This window comes from Myxine glutinosa, chromosome 5 (assembly GCF_964187855.1).
Source record: "Myxine glutinosa chromosome 5, kmMyxGlut1.1, whole genome shotgun sequence".
In the NCBI taxonomy this organism is placed as follows: domain Eukaryota; kingdom Metazoa; phylum Chordata; class Myxini; order Myxiniformes; family Myxinidae; genus Myxine; species Myxine glutinosa.
The window spans coordinates 100,558,256-100,578,188 of NC_136265.1; the positions used below are offsets into that span (position 1 = coordinate 100,558,256).

General features: G+C 45.0%; 3 protein-coding genes across 7 annotated transcripts in view; all 3 read left to right on the forward strand.

The window, feature by feature from the left end:
- LOC137417723 (uncharacterized) overlaps positions 1-19,933 on the forward strand; it is a 173,325-nt gene that overhangs the window by 52,068 nt on the left and 101,324 nt on the right. For all 5 annotated transcript variants that reach the window (XM_078778417.1, XM_078778421.1, XM_078778419.1 and 2 more), the window contains one exon: positions 7,847-8,020. In XM_078778417.1, the coding sequence (XP_078634543.1) occupies positions 7,847-8,020 (174 nt within the window). The remainder of the gene's footprint in view (positions 1-7,846; positions 8,021-19,933) is intronic.
- The window catches only part of LOC137417722 (uncharacterized), a 502,198-nt gene that overhangs the window by 24,142 nt on the left and 458,123 nt on the right, over positions 1-19,933 (forward strand). The window lies entirely within an intron of this gene.
- Positions 8,035-12,031, forward strand: LOC144892347 (uncharacterized). The gene has a single exon (XM_078778437.1). The coding sequence runs from the start codon at positions 8,083-8,085 to the stop codon at positions 9,223-9,225; it is 1,143 nt and encodes a 380-aa protein (XP_078634563.1). The 5' UTR covers positions 8,035-8,082; the 3' UTR covers positions 9,226-12,031.

Sequence of the window (19,933 nt, forward strand, 5' to 3'; positions counted from 1 at the left end):
ATATATATATATATAATATACTAGCAGAAGTACCCGGGAGGGGAGGGGAGGGGAACGGGGGGGGGGGGGGGGGGAGCGAGCCCCTTGGTAAAGCGAGCTATTTTTTTTGTCATAGCGGCATAACGTTCATAGCGTCATAACAATTTTTTTTTTCATAGCGTCATAGCGTTCATAGCGTTCATATCGTTCATAGCGTCATAGCGATTTTTTTTTTCATAGCGCATCGCGATTTTTTTTTTCATAGCGTTTCATAGCGTCATATCGTTCATAGCGGTCATCGCGTTCATAGCGTTTCATAGCGTCATAGCGATTTTTTTTTCATAGCGTCATAGCGTCATATCGTTCATAGCGTTCATATCGTTCATAGCGTCATATCGTTCATAGCGGTCATCGCGTTCATAGCGTTTCATAGCGTCATAGCGATTTTTTTTGTCATAGCGTCATAGCATCATATCGTTCATAGCGTTCATAGCTTCATAGCGTTTCATAGCGTCATAGCGTCATATTGTTCATAGCGGTCATAGCGTCATAGCGATTTTTTTTTCATGGCGTCATATCGTTCATAGCGTTTCATAGCGTCATATCGTTCATGGCGTTCATAGCGTCATCGCGTTCATAGCGTTTCATAGCGTCATAGCGATTTTTTTTTTTAATAGCGTCATATCGTTCATAGCTTCATAGCGTTTCATAGCGTCATATCGTTCATAGCGTCATCGCGTTCATAGCGTCATAGCGATTTTTTTTGTTCATAGCGTCATAGCGTCATCACGTGATCGCTCTGAGCGAATCAGCGCCCACCTGCTCTGATTCCGTTGATTCCATGCGCTGAAATGCGCTGAGGTAAATATGAATAAAAAATATGGATCGTCAAATATTTTGAGTTCGGCCATGTTCGTCCCAGGCTCAATGGCCATGTCTATGCCAAATATCAAGCACGTAAGCCTCTCCGTTTAGGAGTCTATCGGTAACATTACACACACACACACACACACACACACACACACACACACACACACACACACACACACAGTGTTTTATATATATATACTAGCAGAAGTACCCGGCATTGCCGGGCGGGGGGAGGGGAAAGGGGAGGGGAATGGGAGAAGAGGGGGGAGGAGAAGAGGGGGGGAGGATGGGAGCGGAGGGGGGGAGGGGAGAAAGGGAGGGGGAGAGGGGAGAAGAGGGGGGGAGGGATGGGAGGGGGAGGGGGGGAGGGGAGAGTCAAGTCGGAAGTCATTGTCGTCAATTGAATGTCGCATTTATTTTTTATTCCCTGTCAAATGGCATTGGTCCCGCATTCCGAACCCGGAAGTCGGACGTCATTGTCGTCAAATAAATGTTTCACTCTCTGTCACATGCCGTTGGTCCCATGTCAATCGGATGAAGTTGAAAAATTAACGTTACGAAGTTTCTCTGGGACGTACTGATTCCGAATATGAAGTTGAAAAATTAACGTTCCGAAATACGCTGATGACGTCATAATTTTAAAACGCGAAGTTTTTTAAATTTTAAGGTGTGCTGTAGTTGCTCTGAGACGTACTGATTCCGAATATTCCTTTGGTTTTGCTTTGCGATGAGCAGTTCTCGAGTTATAAGAGGACAAACAAACAAACAAACATACTTTACTGCTTTATATAAATAGATACATACACCACCGTATATCTATCGCCAGCACCAATCTCGTATAGCGAGATGCGTTTTCCCTGACAAAGTTCAATATAAAAAAACTAACACCAGAACGAGAGAGAATCCCAGCCTCGCTTAAATAAATGCACATACACACTTAGTTATATAATTGCAAGATATGGTAAATTTTGTCAGATTTCACTCCAGATTTGGACATTATTTAGTCTACAGCATCCAATCCTCATATCCGAATCCAGATTTTGATTATATGCTTTAATTATGTAATGATTAATCGATCGTGTTTCCAAGGCAAGGCACGTTTGAGTAGCCCGAAACAAAATGGCGGCTTAAGAACCCAGCGAGGTGCAGTGGGCTGACCACGATGGCGGGCTGCCTTATGGGTAAACCACCATATCGGCGTTTTTTTTCTGATGAGCACCTCGTTAATCATCTTCAAAAAGGATCTTGTAACACACCCAAACACCCAGTTTTCATCCTTGCAATCTGTTGGAGGTCCAAGTGTATGCATGCAAATTTTGGGGCTGCTAGGTTTCATGGTTTTGGAGTTGTGGAGGAGACAGACAGACGGACGGACACTGCCTTTTATTATATAGATGTATATATATACTGCATGTATCTATCTTTCAGTGATATAGTACTTGAGTCCACTTTTCGTGGCACTCGGGCTTGGAATGCCCAGGACTCGGCCTGATTCCGTTTATAAAAATTCAAACTCTTACAGCTCTTCCTTTTTCCAATCTCTTAACTCACCTTTATGTCACACCTCATCTAACGTTCTTGAACGTATCTGTGACTTGAAAATCTCAAGAAAACCAGTTTGCAATGGCTGTTTGTATTTCATTAATCGTTCCTTCTGTCCATCTTCAGTGTTAAAGACTTCCTTGTCTGTTCCCTCCTCTACTTCTACTTACCCATATCCTGCCAACCCTATCCTTTACCAGTGTCCCACTGCATGTCCCCTGACTCTCCTCTCTCCTACCCATATTCCATCACTATCTTCTCTGTACCCCCCCCCTTCAAAACTTCCCACCCCTCTCCCCCACCAAGCTCTTCCTGTCTTCCTTTCCCCTCTCCAAAGCTGCCCCACACTCTTCTCCTTCAGCCAACCCCTAACCCTTCCTCTTAAAATCTCCCACCTCATCCCTCCTTTCCAAAGCTGCCCCCTCCCTGCACCCTCTTTCTTCCAACCCATTCCTCCGCGTCTTCCAAGCTTCTACTCTCCTTTGCCCCTCTCATATTACTCCTCACTGTGTCTCATTCCATCGCCACCTAGCCTTAAGTCCTCCTTCACCTCATCCTGCCCTCTCTCCTAGCTCTTCTGCAATTTCCTACATACTGTCAAAACCTTCCCTAACTCCCCATCTCCTCCCTCATCTTACCCTACCTCTCCCGTCTCTTGTACCCAACGCCTCCCTCCCTTCGTCCTTAATGGTGTGGATCTCAAATATCTGGGGTCTTCGCTCAAACCAGACAGATCTCTCCACACAGATTGCATCTGACAACCCAGACATAATCTGCTGAACAGAAACCTTCCTCCTTCCAGATGTCCCTGACTCCTTCGTATCTCTCCCTGGTTACTCTTTCCTCGGGTATAACAGACCTGACCCTCGCCCTGGCAGTGGCGTTGCTGTTTTTGTCAAAAATTTTCTTCCTCACTCTCCATGCACTGCACTCACTCCACCACACCCCCAGGAGTACCTCTGGCTACAGTTTCCCCTGCACTCCCACCTCGTGTTTATATGTGTGTTGTTCAGTCCACCAAACAGTGATGAATCCATGTACACCTTGCTCGCTGACAATATGGACCAACTTCTATCCACTCATCCAAACTCTCTCTTCCTCATATGTAGCGATTTCAATTGTCTTGCCAGTTGGCTGGGTGTGGGTACCCCTCCCTCCTACCCCCCCCCCCTCTCTCTCTCTCTCTCTCCCTCTCTCTCCCTCTCTCTCCCTCTCTCTTCCGATTGGATTGTATGGCACACCCTCCCATGTGCTTTCTTAACGAGCCAAAACAACGCCAACAGCTCAAACTCCTGGGTCTCACTCAGCCATGTTCTTTCTTGGACAAACCACATTTCAAAGTTGGCCTCCAAATCCATCCGCTGACTGGGCATCTGTCATCATTTATACAAGATCTTTCCTTGATCAATCTGAGCTTTTGACAACCTACAAGGCTTTCATTCGCAGCCTCATGGAGTACTGTGCTTCCATTTGAGCCCTGCCATATATCTCTCCCTTCTTGATGCCATGGAATGCAAGACCCTCAAAATCATTGGGATCGCCCGCGATGAAACCAAGTGCTTGCACTTGTTGATTTCACATTCCAGGCAGGTCGCTGTCCTCACTGTATTCTACCCCTCCTTTTGGTGTTGCATCCTCTGCAACAGATACCCGGTGTGTACCCCGGTTTAGAATAGGTACACCGTATCCCTGCATGTCGTAAAAGGCGAATAAAAGGTTGGTGTCAGGAAGGGCATCCGGCCATAAAACATTGCCTCAAAAAGGGAACCATGACAAATTACAACTACATATGGGCAGGGTACAGCCCGAAGTACCCCGTGGGGGACCTCACTCCCTCTCGTCAAAAATCAAGGTGGGGAATCCGATCGATCCAAGGGTGGAAATCACTCCATTGATGACGACGACACGTCTGATGCCCGACGTGGATATCAGTTTCTGAGGTTTGGGACATGGAATGTAGGGACAATGACAGGGAGATCAGGAGAAGTGGTGGAAGTATTGGTCAGAAGAAGAGTGGACATATGTTGTGTGCAGGAGACGAGATGGAAGGGAAGTGGTGTGAGAATGGTGAAGGGCAGGCAGGGACAAAAATACAAGTTTGTGTGGCAAGGGATAATTCTTGCCTTTGCTTGGATAATTCTTGAGAGGATTCGACACCATCTGCTCAAGCACCAGCGACCAGAGATGTCGGGATTTACACCAAAGAGGTCTATGATTTACCGTATCCTTGCGCTTCCGGTTCTCACCGAACGCAAGCGAGAGTTTCGCCTTGCAGCCTATGTTGATCTCCGCAAAGCATTCAATTCGGTGAATCGGGATGCCCTCTAGATGATTCTTGGTCTTCTTGGGGTGCCATCAACGCTGATCAATCCGATCTCTGAACTATACTCTGGTACTGAGAGTGCTGTGAGGTGTGGTGGCTCCAACTCTGACTTATTTCCAGTTGTTACTGGAGTTCGGCAGTTCAATGACATATTGGATGCTGCTGTCTTGTCTGTGCCCGTTTGTGGCGAAGATGTTGAGGTCACGAAGAGATTCACTTACCTTGGCAGTGTTATTCATGTCTCCGCATGTGGTGAGCCAGAGGTTGATAGACGTCTGGTTCGGGCCTGGGGAGTCATGGATTCACTGGATCATTGGATGTGGCGCCGTCGGTATCTATGCAGGAGGACAAAAGTCAGAGTCTTTAAGTCCTTGGTGCTTCCAGTCTTGCTCTATGGATGCGAGACTTGGACCCTTACCAAGGGCCAGAGAATGAGACTTTACTCCTTTGGATCCAAGTCTCTTCGGAGAATCCTTGGCTATCGCTGGTCGGACTTCGTGTCTAATGAGCGTTTGCTGAGAGAGATTCAGATGAGATTTGTTTCCTGTATGGTCCGTGAGCGTCAGCTGCGGCTGTATGGACATGTGGCTTGTTTTCTGGACACTGATCCAGCTCACCAGATACTCTCAGCAAGGGAGCTTCATAAGTGGAGGAGGCTAACGGGCCGACTGCGTTCCTCGGGGTTACAGCAGGTTGATCGGGATCTCAAGGAGATATTGATGGGCCAGGCATCAGCCTGGAGGATGGCCAGATTGAGGCCCCTGGAGTACTGTCGGAAAGTGGATGCAGTGACGTGCTGCTCCGGCGCATGCTCCCATACCTGACCTGACCTGTAGAACCAACTTTCCACAGTCTGCTCAATCCTTTTCTTACCTTCAGTGCTTCAAGACAGCTATTCATCACTACATCAGGTCATCCCATTCATACTTAAGATCTCCTCTTACCCAAAAGACCCCATTCTCAAACACTCCCTTTTTCCTTAATATTTTGATTTCCTCCCCTCCCCCCCCTCCCCCCTCTCCCTCACCTCTTTCTGTCCCCCGTCGCACCGTGGAGCGAAAGGGGGACTATGGTCTTCCCCTCCGTGCGTGCGGGCATGCTTGCGTGCGTGCGTAAGCGAAGGACCGCATTCGAATTTGGTGTGTGGGTGCAACCCACGTCAAAATCCAAGATGGCCGCCACCATTTATGTCTGACGCCATGTATGTCTGAACCTTGTGAGCGGAATATCTTGAAAAATAAGCGAAGTACCAACTTCTAATCTGGTGTGTGGGTGTATCTAGGCATAAGGAAGAACGCTATGGAAAATTGGGTCGCCACGTCAAAATCCAAGATGGCTGCCTTGCGTCTTCCACTTTGTCAACTCGCATCACTTCACCGACGGGGGACCTAGGCGTAACGCTTGTTGTTTTAGTTGTCGGCTGGATTGTTTATTTCTATTTTATCCCCTTCCTCTTATTGCTGTGCTTCATTACCTTCACCACCGAAGGTGGATGGAGGTTGTATTTTTTATCCCTGTTTGTATGTCTGTTTGTCTGTGAGCAAGATATCTCAAAAAGTTACGGATGGATTAGGACGAACCTTGGTGGACAGGTTGGGTGTGTGAGAAGAACAAATGATTAGATATTGATGAAGATTGGGATATGGATCCAGGTTACAATAACAATATTTTTAAGTGATTCTTCTCTATTGAGAGATAGGGTCAAAAGACCGGGAAATAACGAATAGCCAAAGCGAGCTTTAACCCCAAATGTGACGATCAAATGCGGACTCACGATATACGTGGAGGAAGAACGAAGAAGAAGAAGCTGGAAAGTCTTACCTGGTCGATCCCGCTGGCAGTCTTCAACCTGTAAAAAGTAACTTAAACGGGAACGGGTTTGAAATGTACAAATAAAAGAATGAAAGGATTTATTTTAAACGGAACCCGGTAACAAGAAAACGGTGAAACTAATTCCTAATCGGGACGTCCCCACACCAGACGTATAACACAGACATAGGAGAATATAAATGAAAATAAAGGTGTGTGGTGTGTCACTTAGCTCCGACTCGATTGGTCATCCCGCCAGGAACCCCCAAAGACCGTCCGAGGCCTTGGTGTCGTTGCACAGGAAACGCGCTCGTTGGCGCGAAGCGGGCCTCACCGGACGACTCGCTTGCCCCTGGCTCGTCACGCTCTAGTGGCAAGCCGTGCTTGTACGCTCGTCGCTCGCACGGAGAACCCAGCTCTTCGTCCACGCTCTTCCTCCTTACGTCCAAACGAACAGGGGAACGAAGAGACGATGCCGGCACACAATCGCTTGCACCGAGGTCCGGAACGTCAAACAGGCACAATAGCGCGAAGGAGGGAGGATAAGAAGACCGGCGCGCCAGCACAAAATATCCACCAGACTCCCCTTTTACGTCCTGTGGCCTGACATCGGTCCTCCCCTCCAATGCCCGCAGGCCACACAGCCCAGGTGCAGCTCTCTCCCAATCGGTGAGTCGCCCACCTTCATGGCGCAATCCGCCTTTCTCTACCAATGCCCGTAGGCCACCCGCACTTGGCCCAGTTCTCCACCAATGGCCACGTCGCTTCTCCCTCATGCCATCGGTCGGTGGCCAATCAGTGCATCGCTTCCTTCTCAGTAGCGAGTCCTTCTGGGCGTGGCTCCTGGCCTGCTTGTGCTATGTGTGTTCAAGCAGGCGGGTTAATTAGTGGTAGTGCTTGATCTGGGTTTCCAGTTGGGTTTTATTATTATTTATGTTGTAGTTAGTGTACTAATGGGTCTGACGTGTCCATGGTGCAGTGCCAAAAGAGCCAAAGGATAGATCACAAGGTCTCACGCATAGGGGAATTAACATAATCCCTACACCAGTTACCACGCCCCATTCCTTGTAACAGTGACAAATATACAAGCCTACTCCGAACACACGGTCTACACAGGTCCCTGAATTATGTACATCGAAGTGGTTCTTTCTACCCACGATCATCGGAGCACCTACCTATGCAGATCTACCTGAATCGATGTATCACTCCAACCCACCAACATAACAATATGTTACATGTTAGATTTTGGGGTACCAGAATGATGTGACGGGTATTGAACAGAATCTGTTTTTTTTCACAGGTCATGTGATGTTGTATTTACAGGCGAATACACTGAATCTATAAGGGAGACTGCACCTTCTTTTATGAACGGCGCAGATACATGCCTGCAGGACTCGCCAAATGAAACCGACAAGAGGATTTTTTACGAACAAGAAAAACTGAATGAAGAAATGTTTGCAGAGAATAATTTTCGCATGGCTCACAAAGGAAAGAAAGGTGAACGTCCATACAAATGCACAAATTGTGGAAAATGTTTTAATTGGTCATCCAACCTTAAAATGCATATGATGACTCACAATGGAGAACGGCCATACAAATGCACAAGTTGTGGAAAATGTTTCAATCGATCATCCATCCTTAAAACACACATGAGTATTCACAATGATGAACGCCCATATGAATGCACAATTTGTGGAAAATGCTTCAATCGGTCATCCATCCTTAAAATACACTTGACAGTTCACAGTGGAGAAAGACCGTATAAATGCACAAATTGTGGAAAATCTTTCAATAGGTCATGCACCCTTAAACTACACATGAGAGTTCACAGTGGAGAACGACCATACAAATGCACAGTTTGTGAAAAATATTTTCGTTGGTCATCCACACATAAAACACACATGAGAAGTCACAATGGTGAACGCCTGTGCAAATGCACAGTTTGTGGAAAATCTTTCATTCAGTCATCTCACCTAAAATCACACTTGATAATTCACAATGGTGAATGTCCATACAAATGCACAAGTTGTGGAAAATCTTTCAATCGGTCATCCAACCTTAAAACACACATGAGAATTCACAATGGTGAACGCCCTTACAAATGCACAAGTTGTGGAAAATCTTTTAATCGGTCATCCACCCTTAAATCACATCTGACAATTCACAATGGAGAACGCCCATACAAATGCACATGTTGTGGAAAATCATTCAGTCATTCATCCACACTTAAAACACACGTGGCAGTTCACAAAGGAGAACGCCCATACAAATGCACAAATTGTGGAAAATCTTTTAATCGAACATCCATCCTTAAAACACACATGAGAATTCACAATGGTGAACGCCCGTACAAATGCACAAGTTGTGGAAAATCCTTCAGCCATTCATCAACCCTTAAAACACACATGGCAATTCACAATGGAGAACGCCCATACAAATGCACAATTTGTGGAAAATCTTTCAATCGATCATCTACCTTTAGAATGCACGTGCGAATTCACAATGGTGAATGCCCATATGAATGCACAATTTGTGGGAAATCTTTCATCCATCCATCCACCCTTAAAATACACATGAGAATTCATAATGGAGAACGCCCATACAAATGCTCAATTTGTGGAAAATCTTGTACTCAGTCATCCAACCTTAAAACACACATGAGAACACACCATGAAGAACGTTCATACAAATGCACAGTTTGAGGAGAATCATTCATTCACTTATGCAAACTCAAAAAACATTTTAGCATTCACAATGGAGAATGGCCAGAAAAAATGTCCATTGTGTGAAAAACTTTTTATTCGGTCCCCTAACTTGAAAATTTACAAGAATTCACAATGGGGATGGAAAGATTATTGCAAACAAGAAGAATGCACACATAATTGCAATGTGAAAGAAAAAAAATGATGAAGGGGATTTTCCACAATTTTTGCATTTGTATGGACATTCTCTTTGTAAATCACAAACGACTACATGTATAACAACATCTCAGACATGAACCAATTGCTTAACCCTGCATTTTGCTTCGCTTGCGTGGTATAACAACATAGTCTCTCTCATGAGACCACACAAACACACTATTTGTTGATAATGTTTTAATTTGTCATCCAACCTGAAAATGCACATGAAAATTCACAATGGAGAACAAGGACATTGTAAGCAAAGAGAATGTCCATGCAAATGCAAAAATTGTGCCAAATCTTTCACTTGATCATCCCGCCTTCAAACACATATAAGAAGCAATAATGACCGCTCATACAATGGCACAATTTGTGTAAAATCTTTCACACTTCAGCACACCTTATTACACACATGAGAAATCATACTAGCTTTTGAACACAATGAGCAGAGAGCCTTTGGGATGTGCAGCTCTGTGGGCATTTGATTTACGTGTTGAAGGGCCTGTCTATGACGGGCTGTAAAAACACTTGTGTACTGTTTTTCTCAATTAGCTCATGTAACTATGTTCTGTGATAATTGCACTATTTATTTAGTTTCAAATGAAATTATTTTGTATGCACATATATGTTTAGATTTGTATTCTCACTTAAGTTTCCCCCAAAAAGTCATGCACCCATTTTAATTTATGAAAAATTCCATCACTGGAGTTTCGTCTACATGTACATACTGCTTCGTCTACATGTACATACTGTTTCGTCTACATGTACATACATCATGAGATTACCTTTGAAGAGATAGAACTGTATGGAATAGTATGGTCCGTGTGCGAGGAGGAAACAAATCTCGATGCAAGGATGTAGGCACCTGTTAGCTTAAGGATTGTGTTTGAATGCGCATGCTACAAGGGTTGTGCTTGTGATAAATATTGAGAGGGATTAAAGTTAGGGAAACGTGTGTTAAACCTCATGTAAACATTCACCAGGCATGCCAGGTTACATCTCTGTAGAGCAGAGAAAACGAGGCAGAAAGCAAAGCGATTCTGCTGGGCAAGGATAGAGGGGGCGGAGCTATGATCATCCCCTGAAAGGGGGTGGAGGCCAACGCCAGAAGGAGTGGGCAGTGGGTTGTCAAGGGAGATGAGGGAGGAGCTGTCAAAAAGGCGCGAGAGGATTTGCGCTAGATCTGAGAAGAGGGAGCAGCTGATAAGGGCGTTCAGGGATTGTGAGAGTCTGAGAGAAGGGGGGGGGGGGGGGGGCAGGAAGAGTGGGAACAGTCGCTGAGTAAGGAACATCATGGACACCAGCAATAAACGAATAAAATCTTATTCAAAAACAATCGTTCTTAAACAAAAAGTCATGAATCACTTATTTTGCTCTATAGTTCCAGACTTATGGGACACCCTGTGGAATGATGATCATGATTATGATTGGCACAACTCCACTGAGTGCAATGAATAACCCCGATCAAGAAGCCAGTTTCCTATGGGGAAAGCCATGTAGTTTGCTGCAACCAAAGATTTCCTTATTATGGTGAACCCTATTTCTGGTATGCATGCACACTATTGAGGGAGTTAAAGAGAGACACAGGTCCTTCCAATTGAATTTTTGTCCCCTGTCGCACCCCGCGGAGCGAAAGGGGGACTATAGTTTTCCCCTCCGTCTGTGCGTGCGTCCGTGCATGCGTGCGTGCGTAAGCGAAGGACCGAATTCTAATTTGGTGTGGGTGCCTCCCACGTCAAAATCCTAAGATGGCCGCCACCATGTATGTCTAACACCATGTATGTCTGAACCTTGTGAGCGGAATATCTTGAAAAATAAGCGAAGTACCAACTTCTAATCTGGTGTGTGGGTGTATCTTCGCATAAGGAAGAACGCGATTGAAAATTGGGTCGCCACATCGAAATCCAAGATGGCCGCCACCATATATATGTCTGAACCTTGTGAGCGAAATATCTTGAAAAATAAAGGAACTACTAACTTCTAATCTGGTGTGTGGGTGTTTCTAGGCATAAGGAAGAACGCTATTGAAAATTGGGTCGCCACGTCAAAATGCAAGATGGCCACCGCCATGTATGTCTGAACCTTGTGAGCGGAATATCTTGAAAAATAAGCGAAGTACCAACTTCTAATCTGGTGTGTCGGTGTATCTAGGCATAAGGAAGAACGCTATTGAAAATTGGGTCGCCACGTCAAAATCCAAGATGGCCGCCACCATATATATGTCTGAACCTTGTGAGTGAAATATCTTGAGAAATAAACGAACTACTAACTTCTAATCTGGTATGTGGGTGTATCTACGCATAAGGAAGAACGCTATTGAAAATTGGGTCGCCACGTCAAACTCCAATATGGCCGCCTTGCGTCTTCCATTTTGTCCACTCACATCACTTCCTCGACGGGGGACCTAGGCGTAACGCTTGTTTTATAAGAGTTGGCGGATATTTCAGTTGGTTGCATGTTTACGATTCAGCACTGGTTTTTGGTTTGATTACTGAAGGAACAAATCTGATAACAGCTGTCACTCTGATGCATTTTCAGCATGGAGCGGTGAATTTCAGAATATGCTGTCACATTTGAATTTAGGTTATAAATGTGAAATATCCTATGATACCTTTCTCAAAATTTGGCCTTTCATTCATGTGTTGGCAGTCTGGCAACATTGTGTACTTGGGGGTGTGCAATGATTTCAAGAATGGTGAGGAAATTTGATGTTTTGCTAAGCACACAATCGGAATCATTTCATTTGGATAAGCATACAATTGCAATGTAAGCTGGAATGCCGAGGGGAGAGAGAACATTCTCACATGCAGAATGTGCTCTGCATTTGATGTGTGGGGGATGGGCGGTGGAGAAGACTGATTCATGGCTACAGCACAAAGAGATACGAATGATAACGGGAATAAGGACAAAGGGGTACATAGGAGAGAAGGAAGAGGAGGGGAAAGATTATTAGGAACAATGTGATCTGGAAGAGGAGCTCTCTAATAAGATATGTGAGAATGACACCAACTGGAGGAAGACCATGACTAATGTGACTACATCATAACAAACGCACAAAAACACTCATCAGCAAAACAAACAAATCTTGAAAAATATATATTACCAAAATCAGCCTGCCTGAACAAATTAAACGGTGAATTTTGCAGCAGCACTATTCATTCAGGAAATGTAAGGCCGGAAAAAAATATATTGGTGGTCTCTGGTCAGACTAAAGTTCCAGAATTGATGTGGCGTTGCGGTTTTTTTTTTCTTTTTTCTTTTTTTGAAAAGCATGGATTGCACATATAAAGGTGTTGTTTTTTGTGGCCTCATGCCTTTCGGTCCTCCTCATCTGCCGTGGCGCCATCCAGAGAGAAATTAAAGACAGCCAATGGGACAGGTCGGCCTTTTTGTAAATAATGAACACAAGCTTAATAAGTTGTTTTAAAATGTATTTATTCTGAAAATCATTAAGTTCTTCAAGCATATAATAGACTGCCATTTCGTTCTCGAGATCGCCTCGCCGTACCGTCAAACATTCCAATGCGTCGATCGCGTCAACACTGCGCATGCGCAAGTGGTCTAACATGTGATTGCCGAAGCATTTGAATGCTGAAAATACCGCGCATGCGCAAATGACTACACCCCAGACCAATCTTCGTGTACGGGGTGACATGCTGCATGTGTATCAAAGCCGTGCATGCGCAGATGGGCTGTATGGTGTGGTTCAAATTGGCGCATTCGCAGCTGGGCTAACGCGGAAGCGCTTGAATCCATGCCGATGGTCCCCCACGATCTCTTCTCCCAGTCCACCAGATTATCACAGACACTTACAACTTCATGGCAAACGAGATAGGATCCAGGCCTAACTAACGAGACCACCCGCAGCTCTCTCGGCCTTCTGGTTGCTTCACACGAACCCGACAAAGAACGTCTTTGTTTCAATAAATGACAACATCCAGCCGATTGGATTCATGACGGCACGGCACACAAAACTACTCATATCTTTGGAACGGCTGGTTGGATGGCGATCCTCAGAGACCCGTATTTCCCGAGATAGCGCGCCGGCCCGGCAACAACAGGCGCACGCTGTTGTCGGTACTGTTGGAAATTTGAAGAAAAAAAAAAAATTGTTGACGCGCAGGGTCAAAATCGATGCGCGCGCTGACCAGAGACCAGAAATATATTTTTCTCGGCCTAACAACGAAACACCACAATAACAGATCAAGTTTCACAAATAAAAACCAAGCACCACCAATCGCCATGGAAGCAAAGACTCAAGAAATGGAGGGTAGCTCAGAAAGGAGACAGGACAGATTTAGAAATTACAGAGGAAATGAAAGCTCAAAACTAAAAAGGGGAATCCAAAAAAAAGAAAAACAAATATAAAATTGAAGACAAAGACCTGGAGGGGCCTCCAGCAAAGCGCATGCGGAAACAATGCCAAGTCACCAATTGCAAGAACAAAACGGTGGACCACTGTGCAATGTGCAACAAGCTCCTCGGTGGCAAGTGCACTGGACAAGTGGTTAAAAAGTGCATAGCTTGCTGTCAGCTGTAAAAACAAAATGGTGGGCAGTTGTGTGATGTGCAGTTTTTTTTTTTTTGTTTTTTTTTTTGTATGTAAGATCGAGGCTCGTGAAAGAGCTAGCAATCACACAAAAAGTCAATCCGACACATAAAACACAAAATAAGGGGAGTGGTAGACAATATAGGGAGAGAGGGGGAAGGCTTCAAACACAACATTTGAGAGCCGGGACATTGAGAGATCTGTGGGAGGGAGAGGGCTTGGGGGGGGGGGGGGGAGGGAGGTGGGAGAGGTATAAAACATATGGACACTGCAAGGACTTCCAGGAAAGAAGTTGGAATTTCAAAAAAGTGGATCTGGGGTGAATTAGCGGGGGAAGAAAAAGATCAAGGTTTTGGATGGGGGAAGATAAGAGATGGTGGTGAACAGCTGATTTAAAGACCTGGAGCGAGGAGTGGGATTGAAGGGAGTGGGGGAGTTTGTTCCAGAGGCGGGAGAAAAGGGGAATGAAAGAGTGAAGGTGAGCAGAGAGCCTTGATTTTGGCAGTTTAACCATAAGAGGGTTGCTGGCAGATCTTGTGCGACCTGTAGGAATATTTGGGGGACAGAGCACAGAGAGAGCTGGGGGAGGGTTTCAACTCATCTCGTCATTACAAGCAATAAACATGTTTAACAATTGATTTCTTGCTTTACTTCATATCATCTTCATATCACACCTTCATTCATATCATACACCAGCCCTTTTCATGGACCATTAGGTAAGTGGGTGAGGCTGGCAGTTCTAGTGTTAATATCTCTCCCTGATAACTCCCTCCTCCGGTATGATAGATCTGAGCCTCGTCCTGGTGGTGGGGTTGCTATCTTTATCAAAAACTCTCTTCCTCACTCTCCTTGCACTGCCCTCTCTCCACCCACCCCCAGGAGTACCTCTGGCCACGGTTCCCCGCCGCTCCCACCTTTTGTTGACATATGTGTTGTACCGTCCACCAAACAGTGATGACTCAATTTACATCTCGCTGTCTGACAACATGGACCAACTTCGATACATTCATCCCCACTCTCTCTTCCTCATATGTAGCGACTTCAACTGTCTTCAAACCAGCTGGCTGGGTGTGGGTTCCTCTCTCACCAGCCATGGTACCTCAGCAAAGGACTTCTGCGACTCCCTGGGACTGACACAATCCGTCAATTTGCCAACCCGGATCTCAGTCAACGGTACATCATCTCTTCTGGACTTGGTTATGCCTAACTTCCCTGCAAATGTCTGCTGTTCTTCTTCTGCTCCAATCGGTTCATCTGATCATTTCCTTGTTAAAGTGGACATCTCTCTGGCCATTCTCAGAGAGCCTCCTCAGCGTCAACAAGTCTGACATTTCACTCAGGCCAACTGGCACGGTATTAAAGCAGCCATCAAACATCTGGACTGGTCTCCCATCAACACTGCCTCTCACATAAACTCATCCTGGGAATTTTTCCAAAGAAAATTTCTCTCTCTTATGCACAGGTTTATCCCAGCTCGTCTTCAGTTGTTATACCCTTCCTCCGGTCCATGGTACACTGAATCTTGTGGTGAAGCAGTTGCCTTGAAACAACTTGCTTTCGTCTCATGGAAGGCAAATCCAACTGAAGGTTATCTCAGTTCATTTCACAAAGCTCAGAACAAGTGTGTCTACCCTCAGGAAAGCCAGGAAACAATATCTCTCTACTCTCAAGACTGAACTCTCAAACCTGACTCCTTCCTCCAAATCCTGGTGGCATCTGGTCAAATCCGATTCTGGTGTTTGTTCCCCTTCCATCCTCTCCCTTACCTCAAACGGCTACACAACTAACACTGCACGTGAAAAAACAGAATGCCTCAACTCTGTGTTCGCCTGACAATCTTACGTCCCAAATCCATCTCTTTCTGTACCCTCCTTACCCAGTCAAACTCAACTGCTCCTGGACTTTGTGTCCTTCTCTCCTGACAAGGTAGAGAAGTTTCTGTCAAACCTCGACTCTGATTTTGCAACTGCACCAGATGGCATCACCCCACGGGTCCTAATATCCTGCTCTGCCACTCTATCTCACCCTCTCTGTTCTCTCACCCTCTCTTTTGCTCAAGGTCATCTGCATCAGCTTGGAAATCAGCCAACATTACCGCTTTTCACAAAAAAGGTGCAAAAACAGATCCTTGCATCTGCAGACCAATCAGCCTGCTCCCAATAATCGGCAAGATCATGGAATCCATCATCGCTTACGATATCAAATCCTTCCTCTTCTCCAATGTCTTGATCTTGGATTATCAATTTGGATTCAGACCAGGTCACTCTACTTTGGACATGCTGCTTCTGCTGTCTCAACGATGGATGGAGGCCCACAACACCAAACAGGAAATCAGAGCTAACCCTAACCTTCACATAACTTGTGCCTTCGATACGGTCTGGCACCCCACCCCTCCCTGCTCACCAAACTCTCCTTATGGTATCCATGGAAATCTCCACACATGGCTTGCCGGCTTCCTCTCTGGGTGCAGTCAACGTGTGGCCCTGAATGGATTTCTCTCATCTCCGCTTCCTATTCAGGATGGAGTTCCCCAAGGCAGTGAGTGCTCTGGGCCCCGTGCTTTTCCTAGTCTTTATCAATGATCTCTCCGACTCTTTTGAAAACCCTCTCTATCTCTTTGCTGATGCCGCCACCCTCAGAACGGCAAGCAGCAGCCTCTTCACTCTCTGCAGAACCTGTAAAATATCACAAACTGGTCAAACAAGTGGAACATGTCTTTCAATCCTGACAGATCTCACACTCTCACTTTGTTTCTGCGTAAAGGCCATCTGGACTACCCTCCCATCTACTTTCTGAACAATCCTCTTGAAGAAGTTCTGTCGCTCAACCTTTTTGGTCTCACTATCTGCTGCGATCTCTCCTGGGAAAACCAGATTTCCAAGCTGGCCTCCAAAGCCAGTCGCCGTCTGGGCATCCTCCATCGTGCAAAGTCCTTTCTGGGCACTTCTGAGCTTCTCACCACATGCAAAGCTTTGATCCACAGTTCAATGGAATACTGCTCTCCCCTCTGGGCTGGTGCTCCTGCCTCACACCTAGCTCAGCTTCACGTGTTGAAACCAAAGCTTTCAGAAACATTGGTATCTCTCTTGACGAAGCTGACTCTAAGGGCCTTTCACTCTCTCACCACAGGCAGGTTGGTGGTCTTTCTTTCTTCTGGCGACTCCTCTCCGGCCTATCTTCCCCTGCTCTGTCTGTGCTCTGTCCCTCAAATTTTGCTGCATGATGCACAAGATCTGCCAGCAACCCTCTTCTGGTGAAACTGCCAACATCAAGACTCTCTGCTCACCTTCACTCTTTCATTCCTCTTTTTCCCTGCCTCTGGAACAAACTCCCACATTCTCTTCAATCCCACACCTCCCTCCTGGTCTTCAAAACAGCTGTTCACCACAATCTCTTGTCTTCCCCCATCCAAAACCTTGATCTTTTCTACCCCCGTTAAAACACCCCAAATCAACCTCTTTCAATATCCAACTTCTTTCCTGAAAATCCGAGTTGTCAATTTGGTTTATTCCGTGTAGCCCTTCCCTGCCCCCCCCCCCCCCCATCCCACCGGCCCTCTCTCTTCTACAGATCTACCGACCCCCTGTTCTCTACTGTTGTTGTGCTTGTAAGTTTTCCTCTCTCTCCGCCTCTTGTCCCTGCTCCCTTTATTTATTGTATGTTTTATGTGTCTGTGCTTGTTCTCGTGAGTAATGTGCTAGCTCTTACACGAGCTCTGTATTCAATTATTTTTATTTATTACAAAACACCTCAAAAGCGCTGGCCCAGATGGGATTCAAAACCTCTAGCGAAAGCAATCTGATGCTCTCCACGTTCACTGTGCCTCAGAATTAAATTAATTTATCCAAGGGGATCAGGAGATGGATAAATGGCTCACAGAAGGTAACACCTTCCTCATCGCAAAATCTGAAGACACAAGTACTGGCCAATAACCTGTCTACCAACAACATACGAACGTTTAACAGAAATCATCACAAACGATGGACCACTTCCAAACACAAGGAGGCCAAGAGACAGAACAGAAGGGATGCAAGAAAGGATGCTATGGAACAATAGACCACCGACGACTAAACAAGACCATACTCAAAAACTGCAATGTGAGAATAACCAAACTATCCACAGCTTTGATAGACTATAAAAAAAAGCTTTTTCCAACCCCCCACATTCATGGATGATAAAGTGTATGCAAATGTACAGAGTGGCCACAAAGTCCTTAGGCACACAGTTAGAATTTAGTTAGAATTTATCTGTATTCTCCCCTCCAATCTCCACACAAATTTGAATTTTTATGCCTCTGCCCCCGAAGGTGGCCGGAGGCATTATGTTTTCGGGTTGTCCATCTGTCTATACGGGCTAAACCTCATTTTTCTCAGCAACCACATGTCCGATTGAGACAAAACTTTCAGGGTAGGAGTGATACCCATGCAGAATGCTTTTTATGATAATTGTGATGTCATAGGTCACGTGGTATGGCAGTCATATTGGATTAAACGCAAATCATTAAAAAATAATTTCTCAGAAACCGATGAATGGAAAAATATGAAACATGGCACATTGTCAAGTACTCCCAATGGGGAACAAAATCATGATAATGATTACATCATAGGTGAAGTGGTGTACCAGCCAAAAATGTTTTAATCAAATTCCTTATCCTAAAAATCTGAAATTTCATGCACATGATCTATGACCTATTTGTGTTGAAATATTAAATTTATGACATCATAGGTCATGGTTTGGCAGCCATATTGGGTTTAACCTAAAATCTATTTTAAAAATCTTCTCCCAATCCACCAAATCGATTGACTCAAAACTTTACGTGTGTCACTAAACTAAAAGTTGATCATGAAAACATCATTGGTCACATGGTGTGGCAGCCATATTGGATTGAAGAAAAATATTAACCAATTATATCTCTGAAACTGCTTACCCTATCGATGCGAAATTTTACAAATATCATCTAACACCACTGTTGCCTATAGTTTGAAAATGATGATGTCGTAGGTCATGTGGTTTGGCAGCCATCTTCGATGGAAAAACTAACCTTGATTTAATAAAACAAAAGCCATCTTGGATCAACACGAAACTTCACAAACGTGATCCCATACCCACACATGTGCAGAGTGTACATTTTTAAGGTCATGGCATGTGGCATGGCAGCCATATTGGCTTGAAAGCCGATATTTGAAGAAATCCCTTCTCTGAAACTGCTTCACCAATCGATGTGAAACCTGTCATGATTGGTGAAATTGTGATACTTGAAAACAGCTGAAGGGATTTAAATCAAACTTTTATTTTTGGACAGTGAACGATGGCATCTACCTGTTGTGGGACTATGCGGAGGCATATTGGTGACAAAGTCGCATTGCTCTAGTTCTCGGACATGTTCTTCTGTATTTGTTGATTTTTTTCTTCATGTCTTATCGGAAAGCTCATCAACACATCCAGGCTTAAATGGTTTCAATCTCAGATCCTTTTTCATTAATTTTTGGACTGTTGAGCAAGGAATGCCCAACTCATGAGATCTTTTTTGAGAATGTCTTTCTCAAGGCTGCAAGTCCATCGCCAGAGACCTTGATGTTCTTCTGTCCACCATACGCAATGTTATCAGGAAGTTTAAGGCCGATGGCACTGTAGCCAACCTCCATAGATGTGGCCGCAAGAGAAAACTTGATCGAAGATGCAAACAGATTCAAGCTGACCTTCAGACACAAGGTACAACAGTTTCAACTCGTACCATCCGTTTCCAACTCTATGAAAGGGGATTCTATGGAAGGAGCCCCAAGTGGACCCCACTGCTGAGAGAGAGACATAAGAAAGCCCGACTGGAGTTTGCCAAAACACTCCGGAACAAGCCAAAATCCTTCTGGAAGAATGTCCTGTGAACAGATGAGACCAAATTTGAGCTTTTTTTTGTAAAGCACATCATCTCTATGTTTACAGAAAACAAAATGAAGCCTTAAA

Coding starts and splice junctions, on each gene's coding strand:
- LOC144892347 (XM_078778437.1), top strand. CDS start 8,083: ATGCATATGATGACTCACAATGGAGAACGGCCATACAAATGCACAAGT.